General features: G+C 39.0%; 2 protein-coding genes across 6 annotated transcripts in view; one reads left to right on the top strand and one right to left on the bottom strand.

The window, feature by feature from the left end:
• hif1al2 (hypoxia inducible factor 1 subunit alpha, like 2) overlaps window positions 1–4668 on the top strand; it is a 10147-nt gene extending 5479 nt beyond the window's left edge. For 4 of the 5 annotated variants that reach the window (XM_051680700.1, XM_051680699.1, XM_051680702.1 and 1 more), the window contains 7 exons: window positions 1087–1234; window positions 1445–1632; window positions 1718–1791; window positions 1894–2141; window positions 2253–2328; window positions 3280–3385; window positions 3472–4668. In XM_051680700.1, coding sequence (XP_051536660.1) covers window positions 1087–1234; window positions 1445–1632; window positions 1718–1791; window positions 1894–2141; window positions 2253–2328; window positions 3280–3385; window positions 3472–3755 — 1124 coding nt within the window. In that variant the 3' untranslated portion in view covers window positions 3756–4668. The remainder of the gene's footprint in view (window positions 1–1086; window positions 1235–1444; window positions 1633–1717; window positions 1792–1893; window positions 2142–2252; window positions 2329–3279; window positions 3386–3471) is intronic. The other variant, XM_051680703.1, reaches the window with a different exon arrangement.
• LOC127430713 (U4/U6.U5 tri-snRNP-associated protein 1-like) lies at window positions 4388–23307 on the bottom strand. Its single transcript, XM_051680698.1, has 20 exons — window positions 22798–23307; window positions 22332–22386; window positions 22172–22227; window positions 18403–18529; window positions 15107–15212; window positions 14941–15018; window positions 14599–14698; window positions 13933–14075; window positions 11714–11920; window positions 11513–11625; window positions 11263–11405; window positions 10768–10892; window positions 7718–7882; window positions 7526–7636; window positions 7291–7378; window positions 6783–6873; window positions 6496–6631; window positions 6293–6382; window positions 4889–5010; window positions 4388–4608 (listed from the first exon to the last, which is right to left on the bottom strand). Exons 1-20 carry the CDS (start codon window positions 23039–23041, stop codon window positions 4590–4592), a joined length of 2319 nt encoding a protein of 772 aa, XP_051536658.1. The 5' UTR covers window positions 23042–23307; the 3' UTR covers window positions 4388–4589.

Here is a 23307-nt window from a genome sequence, read left to right as displayed (position 1 = left end):
GGTGCGTCGCATCAAAAGTAATAGAACCCCATTATAATCAATGGTGCTGTCTACACTGGAAGCCTTCATTTGTGGCGCTGCACGTGCTGGCACTACTACACAAATGATCCGGTTAAGAACATTTGTGTCACTACCACCCCTGGAGTTCGCTAGTTCGCTGGTTGGAATCCCAGGGCGTGCTGAGTGGCTCCATCCAGGTCTCCTAAGCAACCAAATTGGCCCGGTTGCTAGGGAGGGTAGAGTCACATGGGGTAACCTCCTCGTGGTCGCTATAATGTGGTTTGTTCTTGGTGGGGCGCATGGTGAATTGAGCGTGGTTGCCGCGGTGGATGGCGTGAAGCCTCCACACGCGCTATGTCTCCGTGGCAACGCGCTCAACAAGCCACGTGATAAGATGCACGGGTTGACTGGGATTCGTCCTCCGCCACCCGGACTGAGGCGAATCACTATGCAACCACGAGGACTTAGAGCGCATTGGGAATTGGGCATTCCAAATTGGGAGAAAAAGGGGAAAAATCCCCCCCCCTCCCCCCCCAAAAAAATAAAAAAAAAAAATAAAAGAACATTTGTGTCAATGCGTTCAGTGTAGACAGCCTCAAGCCGTTGCGGAGCGTCACATCAACGAACACGCCCGGTGTAGACAGGGTGTAATTACTTTGACCAGACTTTGGTGCAAGAAGATGCTGTATATTTTACCAGGTTTGACTTTGACTAGCTCTCAATTCTCATTTGCGCTTCTGCAAGTTCAAACTTGGCATGTTGTGTTTGGCTCTGAGACACAAAATTTGACATGTTGCATGTGTCTCAGAGCCAAACACAACATGCCAAGTTTGAACTTGCAGAAGTGCAAATGAGATTTGAGAGTTACAGGATCTACCTGCATCAGTTTTAAAGCATGGCAACCCCTTGTCACTATGTGCTATGGTTGTATGGAAAAGAGCAGTGCAAACATTCCCCAGAATGTCTACAAAAAAAACAAAAAAAAATCATATGGGTTTGGAATGACATGAGGGTGAGTAAATGATGACAGAATGTCTTATTTTGGGATGAACTATCCCTTTAATAGTGTTCAAATATCTGCAACAGTGCTCTCCAAAGGGCAAGTGTCGACTGGGAAATATCGACTACTGCACAGAGAAGGTGGCTATGTATGGGCAGAGACAGACGCCTCAGTGGTGTGCAACAGTCGCACTGGCACACCGGAGAGTGTCGTCTGCATCAATTACATCCTTAGGTTAGAAAATAATGCTTCTCTAGTTTGCTTACTATGTGAGGTGTGAATGTTTCTGAGACATTAAGACATGATTTTCTGTAAAGCTGTTTTGAAATGACACACAACATCTGAGTTTAACTGAGTCTTCTCAAGAAGTTTTCATCTAAGAAATAATTCATGCAGATCATCACAAACACATCCCCTGTCCATGTACTGTATGTTTCACTACAGCGGAATAGAGCAGCCTGATGTGGCATTTTTATTGAAGCAGACAGAACAACTGCTGAAACCATTTGACTCCCTTTGCTCAGAACACCAGACTGACACTCTGTCTGCAGCCCTGCAAGATGGACGCAGTCCTAGAACCGGAACAACAGCAATCCAACACAATATTTCGATAGCATCTCAAAACCAAAGAGGTAAACTGAATAGACATGAAAACATAAATATATTTTTTAATAATTTAAAGATATATCATGGTATTGATTTGCCACTTTTGCTCAGAGGGTAACAGACGGGAAGTTCATGAATGCTCAGAGATGACACATAAAACTGAGGGGTGCTGTGATTTTACATGTGTGAGTATAAAAATATAAGGCAATAGATAGTTCCTTGTAGGATCCACCTGCATTTTAGAATATACTGTGTTTGTAATAAGCTTAAGTTGTGCTTCATCATAGGATCTGTGTGAGCTAGACTTGGACAGTTTGGCTCCATATATTCCCATGCACGGAGAAGACTTCCTGCTTACTCCCATTTATGATGGGACAATGGATAGCCCTGACCTGAATGTTTATGGTCTATCACTAGACAGTCCACAATCTAAACTCAGCCCTCAATTGCAAAATCTTGAGGGAACAGTCTTTGTACCTGTGAAGAGCCTTACACACACCCAACAAATCATCAGTCACTATTTTCAAACAAACAGGTGTGTTTCTTAAAAAAATCATTTTTTGTTGCACAAAATATGCATTTTATGTTTCTGGACTGTTCTGCTCTTAGCTACCCTTTAACTAAGACCCAAGTAATTCCATTATAGGTTCAGCGATACATCTAAGCTGATATTAACAAAGCAGTGGAATGACAGCCTAGAAATTGTGAACAGAATTTCAAAGGTGAGGTGATCATGTGCAGTAGCCCCAAAAAGTATTTTTGGGCACTTAAGCTACACTCAAAACATGTATATGTATATAGATAAACAAAATAAGAAAATATTATAAGCACACTTTTCAGATAAAAGTTTGTTATATTAGAGTTAAATGAGAAAGCAAATTAAGTTCTGAGATTTTTTTTTAATTTTTTTTACAGAGGCCATTTGTTTTAATGGAATGAAATTCATATATTTTTAGGTGTGGCTTAAGAGTACAATTGTCACAGTTTACCCTTATGCTATCCCAGATGTATGACTTTCTTTCCTCTACTGAATACAAACAAAGATTTTAGAAGAATATCTCAGCTCTGTTGGTCCATACAATGCAAGTGAATTGTGACCAGAACTTTGAAGCTCCAAAAAGCGCATAAAGGAAGCATAAAAGTAATCCATATGACTTCAGTGGTTAAATATATATCTTCATAAGTGATATGATAGGTGTGGGTGAGAAACAGACCAATATTTAGGTCCTTTTTTACTATAAATTCTCCTCTCTGCCCAGTAGGTGGCGATATGCACAAAGAGTGCAAAGCACCAAAAACAAAAGAAGAATGTGAAAGAGGACATTTATAGTAAAAAAAAAAAAAAAAGACTTGCATATTGATCTGTTTCTCACCCACACCCATCATATCACTTCTAAAGACATGGATTTAACCATTGGAATCTTATGGATTACTCTTAGACTGACTTTATGCTTGGAGCCACCATTCAATTGCATTGTATCAACAGAGCTGAGACTTTCTTCTAAAAAGATCTTTGTGTTCTGCAGAAGAAAGTCATTCACATCTGGGATGGCATGAGGGTGAGTAAATTAAATTTTTTAGCAGAACTATTTCTTTAATATTATCTTAAACTACCCTGAAAATATATTAAAATTAAGACACCATTAAGTTATTAGACCAATATGTCTCTCTAGATTCAGTATAATTCCCAACCCCTCTCAACTGAAAGTGAGACTCATCATTGGAGGAAAAACATGCTGAAAGTCTCGCAACATCCCAATAGAACACACTGTAACTATGGTAAGACATAAGTTTCAAACTTCAATTAAACAATAATGTACTCTCAAGTTGTATTGCACATGTTGTATTTTCCATATTTCTATTAGATGGATCGACAACAATACCCTGTGGCAGAGTCCAGAATCCACTGGGATCAAAGTTCAAATCACTTCAGGTCTCAGAGAATCCCATGTATCATGGAGTGGCTTCTCCTCAGAACAGAAGACATCACACTGATGGGAAAATACACCCAACACCTTTGACTCTGCCTGTGCTGAGCAGGTGGGAGTGTGAGGTCAACGCTCCTCTTGACCCCACATCTTATTTGCTCCAAGGGAATGAACTTACAGCTGTTCTGGACCAAGTGGCTTCAAGAGTGCCTTTGTGGTGACATGAAACAAAATCCATAGATATACAATGGACATTTTGATACAGTTATCACTTTTATAATACATATGTTTGTCACTCAGATAGCATTATAATAGCAACACGTAATACTTTCATATCATACAATAAAACATCAGCTCAGTTTGCACTGCAAAAACTTGAGTTTTCATCTAATATTGGGCTTTGTACTGTAAATCAATCCTTTCACTGCATCATACCGATATTACAATGTTAGTACATGTAAATATGGCTTGGCATTCTTAACCATCTGTTGTATTCAAACATATTTTAAATACCTTTTTAAATGAATGAATGATGAATATGTCAGAAAGTGATGGCTGCAGGAAAGGGTATTTATTCGAGAGATCATTCTATGTTATAGATTCTATAAGCTTTTTCTGTGTTATAGATGCATGAAGTTCTGCTAACTCATTTTAACCATCAGTTTGAGTTTGGCTGTCTGATTTGTTCTCTTGACGTATCATTTACCCAACTTATTAGAAGAAAGAACCTCTCTGATTTACTTGTTTCTGCATTTTTATCATTCAGCAGATGCCATTCTTTTTGTCATGTGCCATCAATGATAACAACTCATGGACATCCATTCTGGACTCCAAAAAAACAATTACACCTGTGTTGTCGCAACAGCTTTAATTTCTACAGATAATTGTCTGAATCAAGAAATTGGGAATATAAATTCACACACAAAAGACAATGTCTGTATATACATCACTATTTGCAAATTAATTGTATTAATGTAAGAGACAGCTAAAAAGTTTGCAGTAGAGTAATTTTGTGTAAGATTATCTGTGAAAGCTTTAGGTCCCAGAGTCCAGATTTATTTTGTAATTGTATTTCTGTGAAGAAAAAAAAAAAAAAAGACAAACCAATTAAAGGAGATAAATGTGTAGAAATCTCTTACTCTGTAAATTCCCATTTTAATACATATTTAAAAATCCATATTTAATATAGTTAGAAATAGCAATTGAGATATGCTGACAATTATGCTTTTCATACAATCTTTCAGAATTATTACTTTATGATTAACTAATCCACTCATGAAATTGCAAGAATGTATTTTTATTGGGAAACTTTCTTCTATGTGAATACTTGGAGATAAACTATAAAAATACATACGCATTCATGCTCTTTCCACTGCCGCTCAGCACAATATAAGGAGTTTTCTGAGATTTCTGTTTTTCCTGCAGAAGAGCGACGGTTCCCAGAGGAGTGTCACTGCTACTCATCTTCTTCAGCAACTGCAGAAACAATGACAAAAAGCTTCAACTTAACTGTATGGCTGGCTGACATGACACCAAGCCATTTCCTGTGCCCTGTAGTATCTCTAAACACTGGACATTAAAGAGCCCATATTATGCTCATTTACAGGTTCATAATTTTATTTTGGGTGTCTACTAGAATAGGTTTACATGCTTTAATGTTCAAAAAACACATTATTTTACTCATACTGTACATTGCTGCACCAACTCTTTTCACCTTCTGTCTGAAACGCTCTGTTTTAGCTTCCGTCTCTTTAAAGCCCCCCTTTCCAAAAAGCACAGTCTGCTCTGATTGGTCAGCTGGCCCAGACTGTTGTGATTGGTCAACCGCTTAAAGCATGTGTCGGAAATGTATTGCTCCTTACCACAACCGAAGTAGCCCTTAGGCAGGCATTATGCAAATGTGTTACATAGTAACATAGCTAAGTCACGGAAGTAATGGCTGGACTGCAAACCAGGCATTTCAGGCAGTTCAGGAGCAGTGTTTTCTGTGGGAGAGAGTAACTCCCTTTGGTGTGGACTTTGTGCTTTGTAACTTTGCAGACCTTTTACATGCACAAACAGCTATATTACACACTAAAGGAAAGGTAAAATCCCAATAAGCCTCTTTAATATTCACCATCAAGCTCACTTATGGCACTTTTCCACTGCACGCTACGGTTCGACTCGACTCTGCTCGCTTTACTTTTCTGAGCTTGCTTTTCCACTGCAGTTTAGTGCAGCCTCAACGTGGGTGGGATTATAGGCTGATCGTCATAGCGCCAACTCTACTGCCATAGAGCTACTAACGCACTCCTCGACTACTAACGAGAGGAACGTCTGCACCTCATTTACTGACCACAGCGTGGTTTTGCGCACAGCCATTTTTTTTTACAATTCGAAAGTCACGTGAACAAATGATATTGCTGTCACTGTTGTTAACTTTAAAACTAGCGGGTTGATGTCCCATGTCGCAAATCCAGCGATGCTGGTAGTGACGATTCTCTCTGACCAATCAGTGATCTGCAGGGTTTTGATGTCACATTTGGTATCGGATTGGCTCGCTTGGAACCTCGACCGAGGTGGTACTAAAAAAACGTACCAGGTACTATCCACAGTGGAAAACCCCCAAAAAGCGAGCAGAGTCGAGTCGAGCTGTACCGTGCAGTGGAAAAACCCCAATAGATTTTCCACCACAGAAACACAACAGGATTTTATTCAATCATAAATAATTTCTGTAAAGAAAGCCAATTAATTTAGAATGATCGATGGAAGAACATACCGCTTCTTCCTCTAGTTTTTTCATTCTACGCTCAGTCTTCATCTTGCCAGAGCCCTTGCCATGGAAACGATGGGACAGCTGTCTGAAAGCCTGCAAGATTAAAGACATGAAGTTGAACACTCATTTGGACATTTCTGAAGCAGGTAAAATAGTAATGCATCTAACAGAGATGATTGGTTGAGAAAAAGCACACATGCACAGACCTCTTTAGGGGTGAGCTTGGAGCCAGATTCGTCAACATATTCAATCTTGATGTCTGGCCTGTAGTTATCCTTTTCTTTGAAGTCCTGAGTGAAGCCTCTGTATTCCTCTCTCCTGCTGTACTTGTCATCAATATTCCTGTAGTGGAAAGGAAGGACTTAATATCCACTAACATGTTACTCCAACTTGGAGGTTTTGCTCAAAAAGTGAACTAAGAACAACAATGTAGCTTGCGCATGATTATATTCGTGATTATCTAACTTGAACAAGTATTGTGACATCTACTCACATCTTGTCTTCAATGCAGTAGTTGTCATTTGGCAGAGCTCCTTTTGGAGCTTTAACACGAGCCACCTTCTGCATTTGTGTGTCCAGCAGTCCTGTAAGGGTTACATTTCAAGAGCATACACTACCTTTTAAAAATTAAGAAATATCTCATTCTTTAAGCTTCCTATTTTCCCCATTTAAGAATAATTAATAAAGTCATCAACACTATGAAACAACACAATCGGAAGTATGAGAATTATGTAGTGACCAAAAAATGCTTTGTAAACAGATGGCTATTTTTATTTCACTACACAGTCCAACTTAATTTCAGAAAAAATAATAAGAAACTCATGCACATCTACAACTTATTTCAAACATTTAAGGATAAGCCTTTAGACAAAATGGTTTTCAGGATGATAAAAAAAAACAATTTCAGTTGAGTGTGTCCAAACTTTTGATGGGTGGTGTGTTTTTCAGCCATAACACAAGTTATCCACAACCAGATTCATTCAACTGATGCAATATCTCACCTTTGTTCTTGCACAAAAGCAGAGCTGCAGCGAGACCAGAGTTCACAATGGGCTCTTCATCCAAAATAGTTGTGGAAGTTGTCGCAAACTATAACAGAATAAAACAGGAGAGAAAACCGTAAAGATGAACAATTTTACACTATTTTTCTGCTTCCAGTGCTGAAGAAAATGTTTCACAGCCCAGTCAAATGGAGGTGGAGCTCTGAGCAGTACATGCTGAGAGAAGAAGACTCACATCGGCCGGCTTCTGCTCTTCATTAAGGTTGACGCTGCTCCAGCCCACGTTGTCATCCATATCGGAGTCTGATTGTCCGGCTCCGTCTTTTTCATTGTCCTTTTCAAAGTCCTATGTGACACATAACAGGAACACTCAAGATCAGAAGGTAAACCAATATGATAGAGTGGGAAAAGTAGGTTTGGTGTATACCATGATGTCTTCTTGGTCCTCTCGGTTGCCTGAAAGCCCGTATGTGGGGATGTCACCAAGAGTGCGGCAGAACTCAGAGGTGGCGTTGAAGACGATGTTGTTCTTTTTGTCTGGGTCGTTGTCATCATCCCCTGCTGACCCTACTCTATTCATGTGCTCAGCCACCTGGAAGGAGCAATACGTGCAATTTTATTAAGTCAGAAGTTTGGAATCCTTATGCCTATATCTATATAACCCACACTTTCAAACTGTCAAAAATATAAAAAAAAAAAAACAAGGCACTTTAAAAGAACAGTTCACCCAGATTTTAAAATTTTCTCATTTACTCACCCTCATGCCATGCCAGATGTTTTCATTTTTTCCTTCAGCAGAAAGCAAGCAAAGATTCTTAAAATAATATGTTCAGCTCTGTAAGTGAATGGTGACTAAAATATTTAAGCTCCAAAAAGCAAAAAAAAAGCAAAAAAAAAAGCAAAAAAAACAAAAAACAAATCCATATGACTCCTGTGGTTAAATCCATGTCTTCTGAAGTAAGCCAATCAATTGTGGGTGAGAACAGACGACATGTAACACCTTTTTCACTCTTCATCTTGCCAGTGCAATCTCTAGGCATGCTCATGATTTCAAGTCAGAGAACACTCCCAATAGCTTGACGTATGCGCAGAGTGCAAGATGGAGCTAGGAAGAGTAATCAAGCTTGAAATTATGATCGGCAAAAAAACAGTTCTGAAAAATGGTCTGTTCTCACCAAAAACCTATTGCATCACTTCTGAAGGCATGGATTTAACCACTGGAGTAGTATGGATTACTTTTATGCTGCCTTTATGTGCTTTATGGACATACAGAGCTGAAATATTCTTTTAAAAATGTTTGTGTTCTGCAGAAGAAAGTCATTCACATGTGAATAGCATGACGGTGACTAAATGATGAGAGAATTTTCATTTCTGGGTGAACAATTCCTTTAAAATATGAGCTCATATTACTTATATTGGAGTTTTTTGGATTTCAGTCCATGTCTATTAGCTTTGAGGTTATCTATAAACCAGTGTACTCCCAAACGTTGACAGCCTATATCCTAACTTTCAGCAGATATAGGAATGTAAAATGTACAACCTATCTTTTCAGGGAAAACAGAACAAAAATAACGATGACTTGCACTACACACAGTGCATCCGGAAAGTATTCACAGCGCTTCACTTTTTCCACATTTTGTTATGTTACAGCCTTATTCCAAAATGGATTAAATTCATTATTTTCCTCAAAATTCTACAACCAATACCCCATAATGACAATGTGAAAGGAGTTTGTTTGAAATCTTTGCAAATTTATAAAAAAAAACACATGTATATAAGTATTCACAGCCTTTACCATGACACTCAAAATTGAGCTCAGGTGCATCCTGTTTCTGCTGATCATCCTTGAGATGTTTCTACAACTTGACTGGAGTCCACCTGTGGTAAATTCAGTTGATTGGACATGATTTGGAAAGGCACACACCTGTCTATATAAGGTCCCACAGTTAACAGTGCATGTCAGAGCACAAACCAAGCCATGAAGTCCAAGGAATTGTCTGTAGACCTCCGAGACAGGATTGTATTGAGATCTGGGGAAGGGTACAGAAAAATTTCTGCAGCATTGAAGGTCCCAATGAGCACAGTGGCCTCCATCATCCGTAAATGGAAGAAGTTTGGAACCACCAGGACTCTTCCTAGAGCTGGCCGCCTGGCCAAAATGAGCGATCGGGGGAGAAGGGCCTTAGTCAGGGAGGTGACCAAGAACCCGATGGTCACTCTGACAGAGCTCCAGCATTTCTCTGTGGAGAGAGGAGAACCTTCCAGAAGAACAACCATCTCTGCAGCACTCCACCAATCAGGCCTGTATGGCAGAGTGGCCAGACGAAAGCCACTCCTCAGTAGAAGGCACATGACAGCCCACCTGGAGTTTGCCAAAAGGCACCTGAAGGACTCTCAGACAATGAGAAACAAAGATTGAACTCTTTGGCCTGAATGGCAAGCGTCATGTTTGGAGGAAACCAGGCTCCGCTCATCACCTGGCCAATACCATCCCTACAGTGAAGCATGGGGGTGGCAGCATCATGCTGTGGGGATGTTTTTCAGCAGCAGGAACTGGGAGACTAGTCAGGATCGAGGGAAAGATGAATGCAGCAATGTACAAAGACATCCTTGATGAAAACCTGCTCCAGAGTGCTCTGGACCTCAGACTGGGGTGAAGGTTCATCTTCCAACAGGACAACGACCCTAAGCACACAGCCAAGATAATAAAGGAGTGGCTCCGGGACAACTCTGTGAATGTCCTTGAGTGGCCCAGCCAGAGCCCAGACTTGAACCCGATTGAACATCTCTGGAGAGATCTGAAAATGGCTTTGTACCGACGCTCCCCATCCAACCTGATGGAGCTTGAGAGGTCCTGCAAAGAAGAATGGGAGAAACTGCCCAAAAATAGGTGTGCCAAGCTTGTAGCATCATACTCAAAAAGACTTGAGGCTGTAATTGGTGCCAAAGGTGCTTCAACAAAGTATTGAGCAAAGGCTGTGAATACTTATGCACGTGTTTTTTGTTTTTTTTCGTTTTTTTTTTCAATAAATTTGCAAAGATTTCAAACAAACTTCTTTCACATTGTCATTATGGGGTATTGTTTGTAGAATTTTGAGGAAAATAATTAATCCATTTTGGAATAAGGCTGTAACATAACAAAATGTGGAAAAAGTGAAGCGCTGTGAATACTTTCCGGGTGCACTGTAGATATTGTCTAATCAAATGCTCTCTAGCCTCTCTATCGACAAGCAAGTAGCAAATCATGGTTCATGGATGAAACAACTAAAGCCTATTGGCTATTTTGTTTAAATAAGGGACTATTTATAGAAAAATACTATTTCAATAGCAAATATGTCGACACAGGAAAGAAAACTGCAGTTGTCAAATAATTTCATGGCATCTTTAAGTACTCTGCTCTATTTTTAAAGTATCCCTTCAGTTATGAAATGTACAGAAGAATCATTGAGTAGACTGATTGATTGAGCAAATGCTGACCCTCCGTCCCGAGTCATTGAGCATCTGTTTCTGTCTGAGTTTCCTCTGTTTCTCCAGCTGTTTCTGGAGCTCCTGCTCGGCTTCATCCTCTTCTATCACAGTAGGCTCTAGAAGGGCAAAGTTCTCTGAGAGAGACAGAGAGAAAGAATAAAAAAAGAAGAGAATAGATACAGAAAATAGCGAGGCAAAATGTGAATTTTTGCAGAACTCTTTTCTATGTAATAAAAATGAGAAGGGGCTGGGACTGTCACAGCTTCATATATCGCTTCAAAGGATTTGGAATATAGACCTAGAGTCATATGGCCAACTTTTATAATATTTTTTTTTTAGTGCATTTTTATGTCATTTTGGAACTTACCCAGCCCAGACCTCATTCACTTTAATTATAATGGAAAATAAAATATTTAACGTTTGGGTTCCACGGAAGGGAGCATGTCATACAGGTTTGAAACAACATGAGAAAAAATAAATCAGATTTGCAAGATTCTTTCTCACCATCTTCACTTATGTCCATGTCAGCCATTCTAATGTCATCTGACTGTTGAAGTACATCATTTGCCTTGCTGCTGGTTCCCACTTCAACATCCTCAGGCTCCTCCCCCTCTTCATCTGCTTGCCTTCTGCCTCGACCTCGAGATCTGAGCGGCAAAACCAATCCAAGACAGACAGGATTAACCAGACACCAAAGAGATGTTTAAGTGAGATGTCGCTAGATATTTATACGTCAAATAAATATTCAGTTTACCTGGAGCCAAAATCTGACCTCCGAGTGTCATCCATCAAGAGATCCTCTGACTTCAGAGGTTTCTCTCTCTTTCTGATTTTTTTCACTCGCCGCTTGGTCTTCTTAAAGCCCACCTGATGTCACAAATGTAAAAATTAAAAAGACTGTCAAAAAATTAAATCAAACTCAAAACGGAGTAAACTTGCAAAGTGTTGTGTTCACCATGTCCTGTGGTGTGTAGTATTCAGAGGCGAGGGTCAGTGCAGGCATATCCAGAGACTGGGCTTGACTGTGAAGGCTTTCTCTAATGGCCTGCAGCTCACGTTCTCTCTCACCCCCCACAAAACCACCGGCACTCAGCCTGAAACTCTTCTTCTTCTCGCCCTCGATCTCCTCATCGTACTTGGACAGTACAGACTTGGGCTTGAACTGGAAAGAATTTGAAGAGGCACAGGATGTCAGAGTCGAAGTGGTGATATTGAAGCTGAAGTGTGTAATTATTTTGGATGTTAAAATATATTCTACCCAAGCTTAATATATAGAGAAAACTACATATAAGCCACTCGTAAACAGATTTCCCCCGAACAGTGTAAACTAGAGGTAGAACGATTTTACCGATTAATCTGTGCCGACAGTTGCTTTTTGGAACTATCGGTTTTCGGAAAAATCTATGCAGATAGTTTTTTTTTTTTTTATTCCTCCATGTTTCTCGGTGGCTGGCACAGGAGGATTCTACAGTTAGAATGCCTTGGTTCAACAGAATAACAGCGGCCTCTAGAGGTGAAATAAAAACAATCACTAACTATGTTTCCATCCAAGTATTTTTTGCGAAAAATGTTTTACCGCATCAAAATAAAGCTGATGGAAACACAAATTATAACATTTCACAAGTGTCGACATAATATTTCCAGATTAAGCACATAAATCCTATGTCGACAGATCAATTGTCATGAAAAGCTAGTTTGGAAATGCAAATTAACGCAAAACGCATTAATGCAAAAATGTAGTGTCACATTACCAAATTTACATCACATTCTCGGTTAAAAAAATTAGAAAAGAATACAAGTGATTTGTGATTTGAGCAAAGTGAAGGACTGTTGAGGTTTTTGTGTGTTGTTCGGTCACCATAGCCCCATGTTTCACAACATATTTTCTGCAGTGACAAATAAAATTACATAATGTGAATGGATTGTCTATATTTTATGTGTGTAATATATGATTACAGGTTCACTAATGCCACCAGTTCTGTTGAATTTTTCCAGGTATTCCAATCAATTTCTTTTAATAATCCCAGACACAGACGAGCTGCTACTTAATTTCGATGCCATCTTCTGATATTTCCTACTATTGCAATTTAATGAAATCAAAACAGTATGCTGGTCAATTTCAATACATTTTCTCAATACTCCCTCCATTTTATATACATGGGGGAACATCTGAGACGCAAAAGGTACACAATTAGAGATATACACACAATTCTGCAGGAAAAGGCTCAAGGGCAGATTTGCGAAAAAGTGTTTAAGAATGACGTCATGACGCACACCATTTTATCGGTAAAAGGCCATTTGTATGGAAACGAGCAGAAGACAGCAATTTCCGCAAATATTTTTTTACGCATTTTCACTTTGTCGATAACTGATGGAAACTGACAACTCATGGGGATTTGCTGTATCTAAATCTGTCATCATTATACAATATTAATCTATATATTTTTTTATCCTCACTTCAATGCATATTTTGTTATTTTGATTAGTAGATAATCAAGTGTTCTAAATTAAAATGAGGGCATACAAATAAAAATGCGACTATACGTAAACATGCCTCGTCAGCAAATACATTGAATCTCCAACATAATAATTTTAAATACCTTTTTCCTCAATAAACCTCATCTGGTGAATATATAGGCTATAAAAAGCTTAATTTGTTAATACTTCAATATAGAGCACTATAACATAGCCAAGTCTCCATTTTTAAATAAGGGTTCCCTGGTGTGTTTCGGGCTTGTTTACAGTAAAAAGTCCCACGTTATACACAAAATCTTCATTTTTTCTGATTAGTATTGGGATTTTGATTGAACAATAAAACACCTGCGCTCATCATAGTAAGGAAAGACTACGATTTATTTTTATTTTTTTTTACATTCTAAAAATTGATTTTTAAAACTAGTGGCCAATTTATTGGTTCTCAGCCTTTTTCACCACTTTAGTCTTAGATACCTCAATATCTACAAAATCAACTATCGGTCGACCTCTAGTGCTATGAAAACCTTTCTCTATTTGTTGGAGAATGCCAACGTGCCTGACATAGCAACATTGGCCCAACCAAAAGAGCAAATTTGAAAGCAGTCATTATTTTTGGAATTCTGTTTGAAGTTCCTTGAGGTCCAGAAAAAATACACACTTCACCTTTAAACAAATGTCAAAAAATATACGCTAGCTTACAATGATCATGTCATCCACACTCTCCTCTTCTTCATATGGTTTATAATCAGGCTTTTTCTTTCTAAGCTCCACATTTTTCTCTGCTTTCTCTTTGTCCACGAGACCCACATTCACCAGCACGTCCTCCACCTCTTCCAGAACACCTGTTAAAATGACCCACACAGAGAAACTAAGTGCGCCTGTATGAGAGTGCTTGTGTAGGTGGTGTTACTTCTTTGTAATTTAACAGATGCTTGCTTATCTAAAACAGTATATTTACTATAGCAACAGGCACCATGCAAAAAACTGATTGCCATTTGCTCAAGAGCACTATGGTGAGGATACCCATCCATTTTGACTCAAGAATTTCTTACAAATTTTCCAGTTGTTTGTGATTTCTGGATTTTTGATTCAGACTGATTCACTACTGAATTATTAAGACAGATAAGTGAAGCATTTCAACAAATTAAAAGAGACAACTCAAAAGAAGGATTAGCTCACAAATCAGACATCATTACAAGTAAGTTCTACTCAATTCAGACCCTAACCAAGAAGTTTTCAATGACTGTGGGAACTCTGTATGGTAAAAGGGGATGCAAGAAACTGTGACCTTAAATCATTAACCTTCAGATTACCATACCAGACCTTTGACCACAAAGTCATTTCAGCATCATCCTTTTAGCTCACCTTTGTCTTGTAGAGTTAGGATAACTGTATCCCCCTCTCTGAAAGACTCCACCTTGTGTTGAACCTTGAACCCTCTGAGATCACGCGAGCTATATGCTTCCTGGTAAAAAAATAAATAAATTGAACTGATACATCTAGATATGTCGGCTTATAATAATAATAAAAACAAATTGATTCTACTTCTTAGATTCACAAACCACAAAATTTGACAGGCAAGGAGAAACCAAACCAGCAACAATTCTAACATGATCAAAGTCAGTTTGTCACAAAATGTCTTTCATTCATTGAGTTGTTGCTGATGAAAGCCCGATTGGTAACAGAAAGTAGCTAGAAGTTACACACTCTCTTTTCCTGTGCAAACTCCTGTTCCACCAGATTGCTCACACCAAACTCTTCATCCATCTCCTGCAAGAGCTTGGCCTGTTGGAGAAAAAAAAAAAAAACAGTTTCATAACCTTATAGGTCACAAAGCAGCGCATCAACTTTTTTTACTACCCTCCATCCTTACCCTCTTCTCTGCCATCTCCTTCTCCTTGGTTAGTTTGCGACTCTTCTCCACCCAAGCAGCTGTGTCATCCAGCCATGGTTCATCCTCTCCAAGTGTCTTCAACTTTCTGAGTATATAAAAACCACACATTAGGCTTGCAGGGCGGCTTGAAACTTAACTGTGCAAATTTTTGCATGACATACATTAAGTAGAATTCCATGACATTACATCGTCATGGCAACAAAGTTGTAAAATTGGCTATAACTTTACACTGAAAAAGTTAAGAAGTGATTTTATCACACAAAAATTGTTAACATGCATATTGTTTACGTCTTGTGGCTAACCTTTTGAAACAGTGAGTATTTTAACACAAAACAATTGGCCCCCATTCACATCCATAGTAAGTTTCTCATTGTAACCCAGATTTTAGCTTTTTTTTTTTTTTTTTAAAGAAAAGGAGGGACAAGTCTAAATTTTTGTGGTAATCAATATTATGCTACAAATGCTGTTGATTGAACTTGTTTTGAACCCAGAATATTCCTTTAATTCTGAGGTTCTTCTTCAGTTATAGCACCATCTGCATCCTATTATATATTCCATTTCCTGTCAAACAACTTCTATATAAATGAAGACAGCCCAGCGTCCTTGAGCTTTGGAAAGGCTCCATACAAAATAAACTTATTATTATTACTAATAATAATCATATTGCTCTACTGACACTCAAATCAGGGCTAGTATTAAAAGTGATCAGTAGCTCTTTGATATGATCTGCTGGTGGAATCCCCAAAGTGGAAGCTAATGTGTAAACATGTATTCACCAAACTGTTTTGTTCAGGATTCACAGTTTGGTACCCCCTTCAACCGAACAATTCCAGTCATTGCATTTACAAAATTTAATATTTAGAAGTCTGGTTTTCTACCGTTGAAAGTTTCCCCTGAACTTATATAGCAGAATACGGTGCAAAACCGCTGCTGCTGTTTTTCTCTTGACTCGGCAGGTGTAAATGCTTCTTGTTTTACAACCTGCCAATAATTGACTGGCAGTATTAAAATAGTCAGCATTTGAATGATACTATATTTATATATTTATATTTATGCATTTGGCAGATGCTTTTATCCAAAGCGACTTACGGTGCACTTATTACCAGTTATGTGCTTTAGCCCACTGGGCCACCACCACTCCCTTACTAAACAGTAATACTGATGTTTATCTAGCTATTTATTGTATTTTTATTTATTCTTTATTTTAATGGTCAGCATTTGACCTATACTAAACAGTACTGATGTTTATTTAACTGTTTTATTATTTATTCTTTATTTAAATGGTCAGCAATTGACTTATACTAAACATACAGTACTGATGTTTATTTGGCTGTTTATTGTATTTTTATTTATTCTTTATTTTCTCAGTGCTCATTTCTAGAATTTGTTGACAATGTATAATAATGTCAAATATTCTTTGATAAACATATTTGTTTAAAGCAGCCTTCTGAGTACCTTTGCATAGTCATATCAGTGCAAAATCGGTGAACAATCCACATAGAAAAGGTCCGTTTTTATTCCAGCTCAAAAATTAACTATATCGGCCACCAAATCTGTAATCTGTGAATTTTCTCCCTCTAAAATCGGTATCGGTCTCAAAAAAAAAATCCCATATCGGTCAGGCACTAATGTCAACAAACCTTTTGTGGTAATCAACATTATGCCACAAATGCGCTTTGTGCATGTTTTTGCCACCACTGAATATGGCTCAGATCTGATTTTTTTTGTTAGGTTGTGGGAGGGTGGCGGCTTTTGAGAAGATGATAGATGGAAGGCTGGGGCTGGAGGACTTGTTTTTCAGGAAGTGGGGTAGGTATTTGGCAGTTTTGGGGGACTCTAGGGGAAGGGATGAGGAGAGAGACGTTTAGTTTATGCATGTTTATTATATATTTTATTTTGTATTTATTTTTTTTATTTTATTGTTTGTGTGTGTGTGTGTGTGTATTATTTTATGTGACCACAGGGTGTTCTTTGGAGTAGGGTGGGGTTGGTGTTTGGGGAGGGATATTAATGAGGGTTAAAAGTTAAATGTTGATCCAGTGTGTATATGTTGTGTTTTTCTGTTGTGTTATTTTCTTTGAAATCAATAAAACAATGTTAATTACAAAGTATGACAAATGGATACTTTATACAACACTGGTGAAAAGATGCTCAGAACGTGCGTCTCTGTTCTTCCTTCAGGTTACCGTAATAAGCTTAGTAAGTGCGCACCACTATTTCTGAACCATGTATCTGCGACCGTGTTTTCCATGACACCATAATCATCGTGTTTTTAAAATGCAGTGTTAAGTTGAAAATAGTTTTGAAGAACTGTGCTCTGTTACATTCAGCTGTGCTCCATCTAGATGTTTGAAAGGAAGATTTCGCTTGTGTGTGTGCACGCGCTTCTCCAGAGCGTACAGCGCTGTCTTTGCCCCGGACAGAAAGTCACTCTGTTCTCTGTTGGAGTTCGTTGCTGTGATGATTCATACTTCCTCCCATTTAACTTGGAATTTTTTACTTCATACTGGGAAAACTGCAATGAAATGCCACTTTATGTTGGACTTACAATTCTTCAGCTCTGATTTCGCTGAGATGCAGGTGTGTCTCTGTTGTCAATCAAGGTACCACGGAAAAACACAATGTAATCAATCTCAAAATTAAAAATAAGGCCCCTCTTTGATACTTTGTGTATCAGGTAGTCAGGTAGTTGTCACTGCATTTCGAATTCAGTGAAAAGTCACGTCAAGCATTTCCATTTTCGATCATCGTTTTCATGATCGATCATTGCTGTCACTTCCGAGTACTCGGGTACTCGAGCCCATCCCTAATATACGCTGGAAATCAAGCGTGCAAATGACGAATGTTGAGGTAGATTAATGTAAATATCTGACCTGGCTGTTCACACCAAAGACACATTGAAATAAATCAGATACGTATCTGATTTATTTCCACATATGAAAGTGGCCCAGATCAGATCTGAAAATGTCAGATTCAAAGAGCTTTTGGCTGTTCACACAATAATCCAATTAACAGATCTGTCACATGTGTGAGTGAAAAAAATCAGATTTGGACCACATTCAGCTGCGGTGTGAACGTAGCCTTAGAGCATGCTTGCACGAAACATCAAAACTTAATTATCATGCCCACTGACCTTGCGCGTATGACGCATCTCATAGCTCATTATCACTTTAAAGTAGCCATTTTTCTTAATTTCATTGTTAGCATGGCTACTGTGTTTTCACTTTGTAGGGCAGAATTATTAGCTGCTGTTGCTGATGGCAACAAAGTCCTACCCCAGTTTCTGATTCAGCAGTCGCTTCTCTTTGAGAGCAGCCAGTTTCTCTCTCATCTCAGCCTGCTGTCGGATGTGGATAGGATTGATGGTCTCGGCCAGGAGGGGCTCCTCCTTGGTTCCAGCCTCTGAAGAACAAATCAAATAATTAGAAATTTAGAAGAAAAACATAAAATAAGGTGCTGCAATAAGTAACAAGCCTAAAAAAAAATTACTCAAAGCAATGGAATAGGCCTACAGTTGAAGTCAGACATTTACATACACTTAGGTTGAAGTCATTTTAACCACTCCACAGATTTCATATTAGCAAACTATAAGTCATTTAGGACATCTGCTTTGTGCATGACACAAGTAATTATTCCAACAACTGTTTACAGACAGATTGTTTCACTTTTAAATGACTATCATCACAATTCCAGTGGGTCAGAAGTTTACATACACTAACTTAACTGTGCCTTTAAGCAGCTTGGAAAATTCCAGAAAATTATGTCAAGCCTTTAGGCAGTTAGCCTGTTAGCTTCCAACAGGCTAATTGGAGTCAATTGGAGGTGTACATGTGGTTGTATTTTAAGGCCTACCTTCAAACTCAGTACCTCTTTGCTTGACATCATGGGAAAATCAAAAGAAAATCAGATCTCAGAAAAAAAAAAATTGTGGACCTCCACAAGTCTGGTTCATCCTTGGGAGCAATTTCCAAACGCCTGAATGTACCACGTTCATCTGTACAAACAACAGTACGCAAGTATAAACACCATGGGACCACGCAGCCATCGTACCGCTCAGAAAGGAGACGCATTCGGTCTCCTAGAGATGAACGTAGTTTGGTGGGAAGAGTGCAAATCAATCCCAGAACAACAGCAAAGGACCTTGTGAAGATGCTGGAGGAAACAGGTAGACAAGTATCGATATCCACAGTAAAACGAGTCCTATATCGACATGACCTGAAAGGCTGCTTAGCAAAGGAAGAAACCACTTCTCCAAAACCGCCATAAAAAAGCCAGACTACAGTTTTCAGTCCACATGGGGACAAAGATCTTACTTTTTGGAGAAATGTCATCTGGTCTGATGAAACAAAAATGTAACTGTTTGGTCTTTATGACCATTGTTATGTTTGGAGGAAAAACGGTGAGGCTTGCAAGCCAAAGAACACCATCACAACCGTAAAGCATGAGGGTGGCAGCATCATGTTGTGGGGGTGCTTTGCTGCAGGAGGGACTAGTGCACTTCACAAAATATATGGCATCATGAGGAAGGAAAATTATTTGGATATATTGAAGCAACATCTCAAGACATCAGCCAGGAAGTTAAACCTCGGTTGCAAATGGGTCTTCCAATTGGAAAATGACCACAAGCATACTTCCAAAGTTGTGGCAAAATGGCTTAAGGACAACAAAATCAAGGTATTGGAGTGGCCATCAAAAAGCCCGGACCTCAATCCGATAGAAAATTTGTGGGCAGAACTGAAAAAGCATGTTCGTGCAAGGAGGCCTACAAACCTGACTCAGTTACACCAGTTCTGTCTGGAGGAATGGGCCAAAATTCTAGCAACTTATTGTGAGAAGCTTGTGGAAGGCTACCCAAAACATTTGACCCAAGTTAAACAATTTAAAGGCAATGCTACCAAATACTAACAAATTGTATGTAAACCTCTGACCCACTGGGAATGTGATGAAAGAAATAAAAGCTGAAATAAATCACTCTCTACTATTATTGTGACATTTCACATTCTTTCAGATTAACATTTTTATTGGTTGCTTCTCAACATGACACATAAATCAAAACATTCATATACGGAGTTAACCATTAAACCCTATTGTTTCCCTTCCCCCCTCCCGATCCCTGACCCCCAACAAACATCCCTGTGGCCAAAGTCCGAGTACACACGTAGATAAAATGTATGTGTGTGTATATATAATAAATAAAAATAATAATAATAGATATTTACTTACCAATGTAATGACTTCTTTGCTCTTACTTGAGCCAGAACTAAAGAAAACATGTCCACCCCATATCTTCCCAAATTTTCTGCTTCCTGCATGGAAAGATGCGTTTCTTGAAGAAACACTATATCATATTTCTTACGTTTAAGAAAAGAAATAACCTTCCTTCTTTTTATGGGGTGCCCCAACTCATTCACATTCCACGTGGAGAGAGACAATCCACTCATATTAACATCTGAGGTTTTGATAAGAAAAAATAGATTGTGTGTCAAAACTAAAATGATAAAAGACCACATTCCAACATTAGTGCAACGATCAACCCCCGAACTTTCCCCAGAACAAAACAAACAGAAGAAAATCGTGCGCATTAACCCCACGCACGACTGCGCCAACCGGCGTCCATACCACTAAACTCAAATAGTTCATGTAGGCCTACGAGAGTCCCCGCGACAACTTTGCAGTCGGGTGCTTCTATATACAAATTTGTAAGACAGAATTTCACAACAGAAGATAATCTAAAAACAAACTCCAGCCCATAAGCGGAATAAACAATAAAAAAAAAATCATGTAGATTCATCCACTTAATTTTCTCGAAGGTGTGTTCCTCTACAAAACAAGCTCGAGCCGCTAGTGGAACCAGCACAAAAAATGAAAAAAAAATACGGGTCGTTCAGTTCTTCGGGCAGTCAATCTCACTCAAATGTCTTTATGTAGGAAAATGCTTGCTGTGGGCATGTAAATTCTCTACGGCCATCCTTAGTATCTATTCTCAATTTGTTCGGAAACATCAGAGCAAAAGCAACCTTCCATTGATGTAAGAGTTTCTTGCATTCCCTGAATCGATCACGTTTCGCTCGTCGAATTTGCAAAGTCTGGGAACAAGAACATGCTGTGGTTCTTCCAAGAAAGCTTTCCATTGCTCCTCATCTTGCGTAACATGAGATCTTTATCGGATGATCTCAGAAATTTGGCCAGAATTTATCGGGGCCTGTTTCCCTCAGCCGGGACCCTGTGAGCTTGCTCGATTTCCAGATTATGGCCTGTTATGTTGAGCAGACTCAGGAAGAGCTCATCTAGGAATTTCACCATATCTCTGCCTTCTTCATGCTCAGGAATTCCAACAATTCGGATGTTGTTTCGCCGATTACGATCCTCCAGTTATTCCCAAACGCGCTGCAAGTCTGTCTTGGTCGCTAACGGATTAGCAGCTAATTCCCTCTCCGATGACTCCAGATAATCGATCCGTTTTTCGACGGCCGACAATCTTGTAACCATCTCAGAGAATTTCGTCTGCATGGTAGTAATTGATCAACGTATTACAGCCAAATCCTCCAAGTCTGCAACAACCTTCATCAGCATTGCCGACACGTTCATCAATTCACGCCTGATTTCTTTCAGTTCACCATCAGAATTTAATCCGTGGCTTCCGGCCTGCCGCGGCGGGGTGTCAGCTTGAGCACGTAAGTGTCTTTTAATGTCTCCAGAGTCCGAAGATTTTGAATTTTTTGACATAATGTCTTCATAGAACAGTTAAGAATCAGGGTGTATTGAATCTCACTGGTTTATGACACAAATAGCATTAAAACTAGCAAAGTGCGCAGAGCTCGCCATTCACATGTCCGCTCCTTGTACGGCGCCACGCAACTCTTTGACATTTCACATTCTTAAAATAAAGTAGTGATCCTAACTGACCTAAGACAGGGAATTTTTTCAACAATTAAATGTCAGGAATTGTGAAAAACTGTATAAAAGTAATTGGCTAAGGTGCATGTTAACTTCTGACTTCAAGTGTATATATAAAACAATGTGATGTGACCAGCAATATCTCACCTTTCTTGGTTTCATTGAGATCAAGGGGTTTCAAGCCTAATTTGGCCCTCAATTTACTGCAAGAGAAAGAGTAATGGTATTTACCAGGGTGTTTCGGATCTAGAGAGACAGCTAAACCAAGTTTTCAAATGATAGTATGCACACATGCACAAAAACATACTTGGTCTCTTCAATGCTGAGTGAAGCATCACCACTTGCAGATTTTGGACCAGGCTCTGGAACAGAAAACAACAGTAGACTGAATAACATGGTTACCACACCTTGAGACAAGTGAATATCCATTATAGCTTTTACTTGATAATTTTTTTTACATTATTATTAATTTTATAAAGATTGCACTGACAAAGTGCAATTTCTAACCAACAATGAAATATTTTACAGCCTAGCATAACAAGAATAACTTCGTAAACATAGAACTTGCCATGACTATTTAGGATTTTGTTAATTTTCATGCCTATTCGAGGTCTGGAAACTACAAGTTTAAATTTCCCTGATAGCCTCATCTCAAAATCTCACCTGTCAAAGCATCAGAGACTACAGTAAAAACATAAATGTAGTCTGACAACAAAACTGGAACTCCTATGATACCCAAACATGTTTAGGAAGGCTCATGCCCACTGACTCACCGCCGCTCTCCACATATGCAGGATCAAGCTTCTCTTTCTTGACTCGTGGTTCTCCATTGCTCTTCTCTCCTTTACTGCGGCTCTCCTTCTCTGTGGCCCGGCTGCTCCTCTCTCTGGAGCGGGATCTCTTTCGCTTCTCTCGCTCCTTATCGCGGTCCTTGTGACGGTGTTTCTTGTGCTCACGGTGTCGGTCCTCTGAATCCCGTTCCTTCTCCTTCTCTTTGTGTTTCTTTGATGAGCCCATTTCTAGTTTGCGAACCAAAGTATATGTTATTGCCCTCTAAAGCACTTAAGTTGATTACAACACGACGAACAAGTGATTTTCCATCTAAATATTGACAAGGCAAAAACTACATCGCATTAGGACTAAGATATATGTTCCTTGTTGTAATCAGTCCATTATTTCGCATTTATCTGTGCAATAAAACATGTTTAATAAACAAACACAGCTAGCGCTACCCGCAACAACACAATCGTATGACGAACGCGGTGCTCTCGGCTGTTCGCTGT

This window comes from Myxocyprinus asiaticus, chromosome 40, assembly GCF_019703515.2.
Source record: "Myxocyprinus asiaticus isolate MX2 ecotype Aquarium Trade chromosome 40, UBuf_Myxa_2, whole genome shotgun sequence".
Classification (NCBI taxonomy): domain Eukaryota; kingdom Metazoa; phylum Chordata; class Actinopteri; order Cypriniformes; family Catostomidae; genus Myxocyprinus; species Myxocyprinus asiaticus.
The sequence above is the reverse complement of the archived record's forward strand: the minus strand, read 5'-3'. Positions and strand labels throughout refer to the sequence as shown.

What these genes read in the sequence shown, in the direction of transcription:
- LOC127430713 (XM_051680698.1), bottom strand. Translation starts at nt 23,041, where the DNA reads ATGGGCTCATCAAAGAAACACAAAGAGAAGGAGAAGGAACGGGATTCA. An exon ending in TCTCAATGAAACCAAGAAAG is followed by an intron (nt 18,530 to 22,171) that starts GTGAGATATTGC and finishes TTTGTTCTTCAG; the next exon opens with AGGCTGGAACCAAGGAGGAG. An exon ending in AGGTCAGATTTTGGCTCCAG is followed by an intron (nt 11,406 to 11,512) that starts GTAAACTGAATA and finishes TTTGCCGCTCAG; the next exon opens with ATCTCGAGGTCGAGGCAGAA.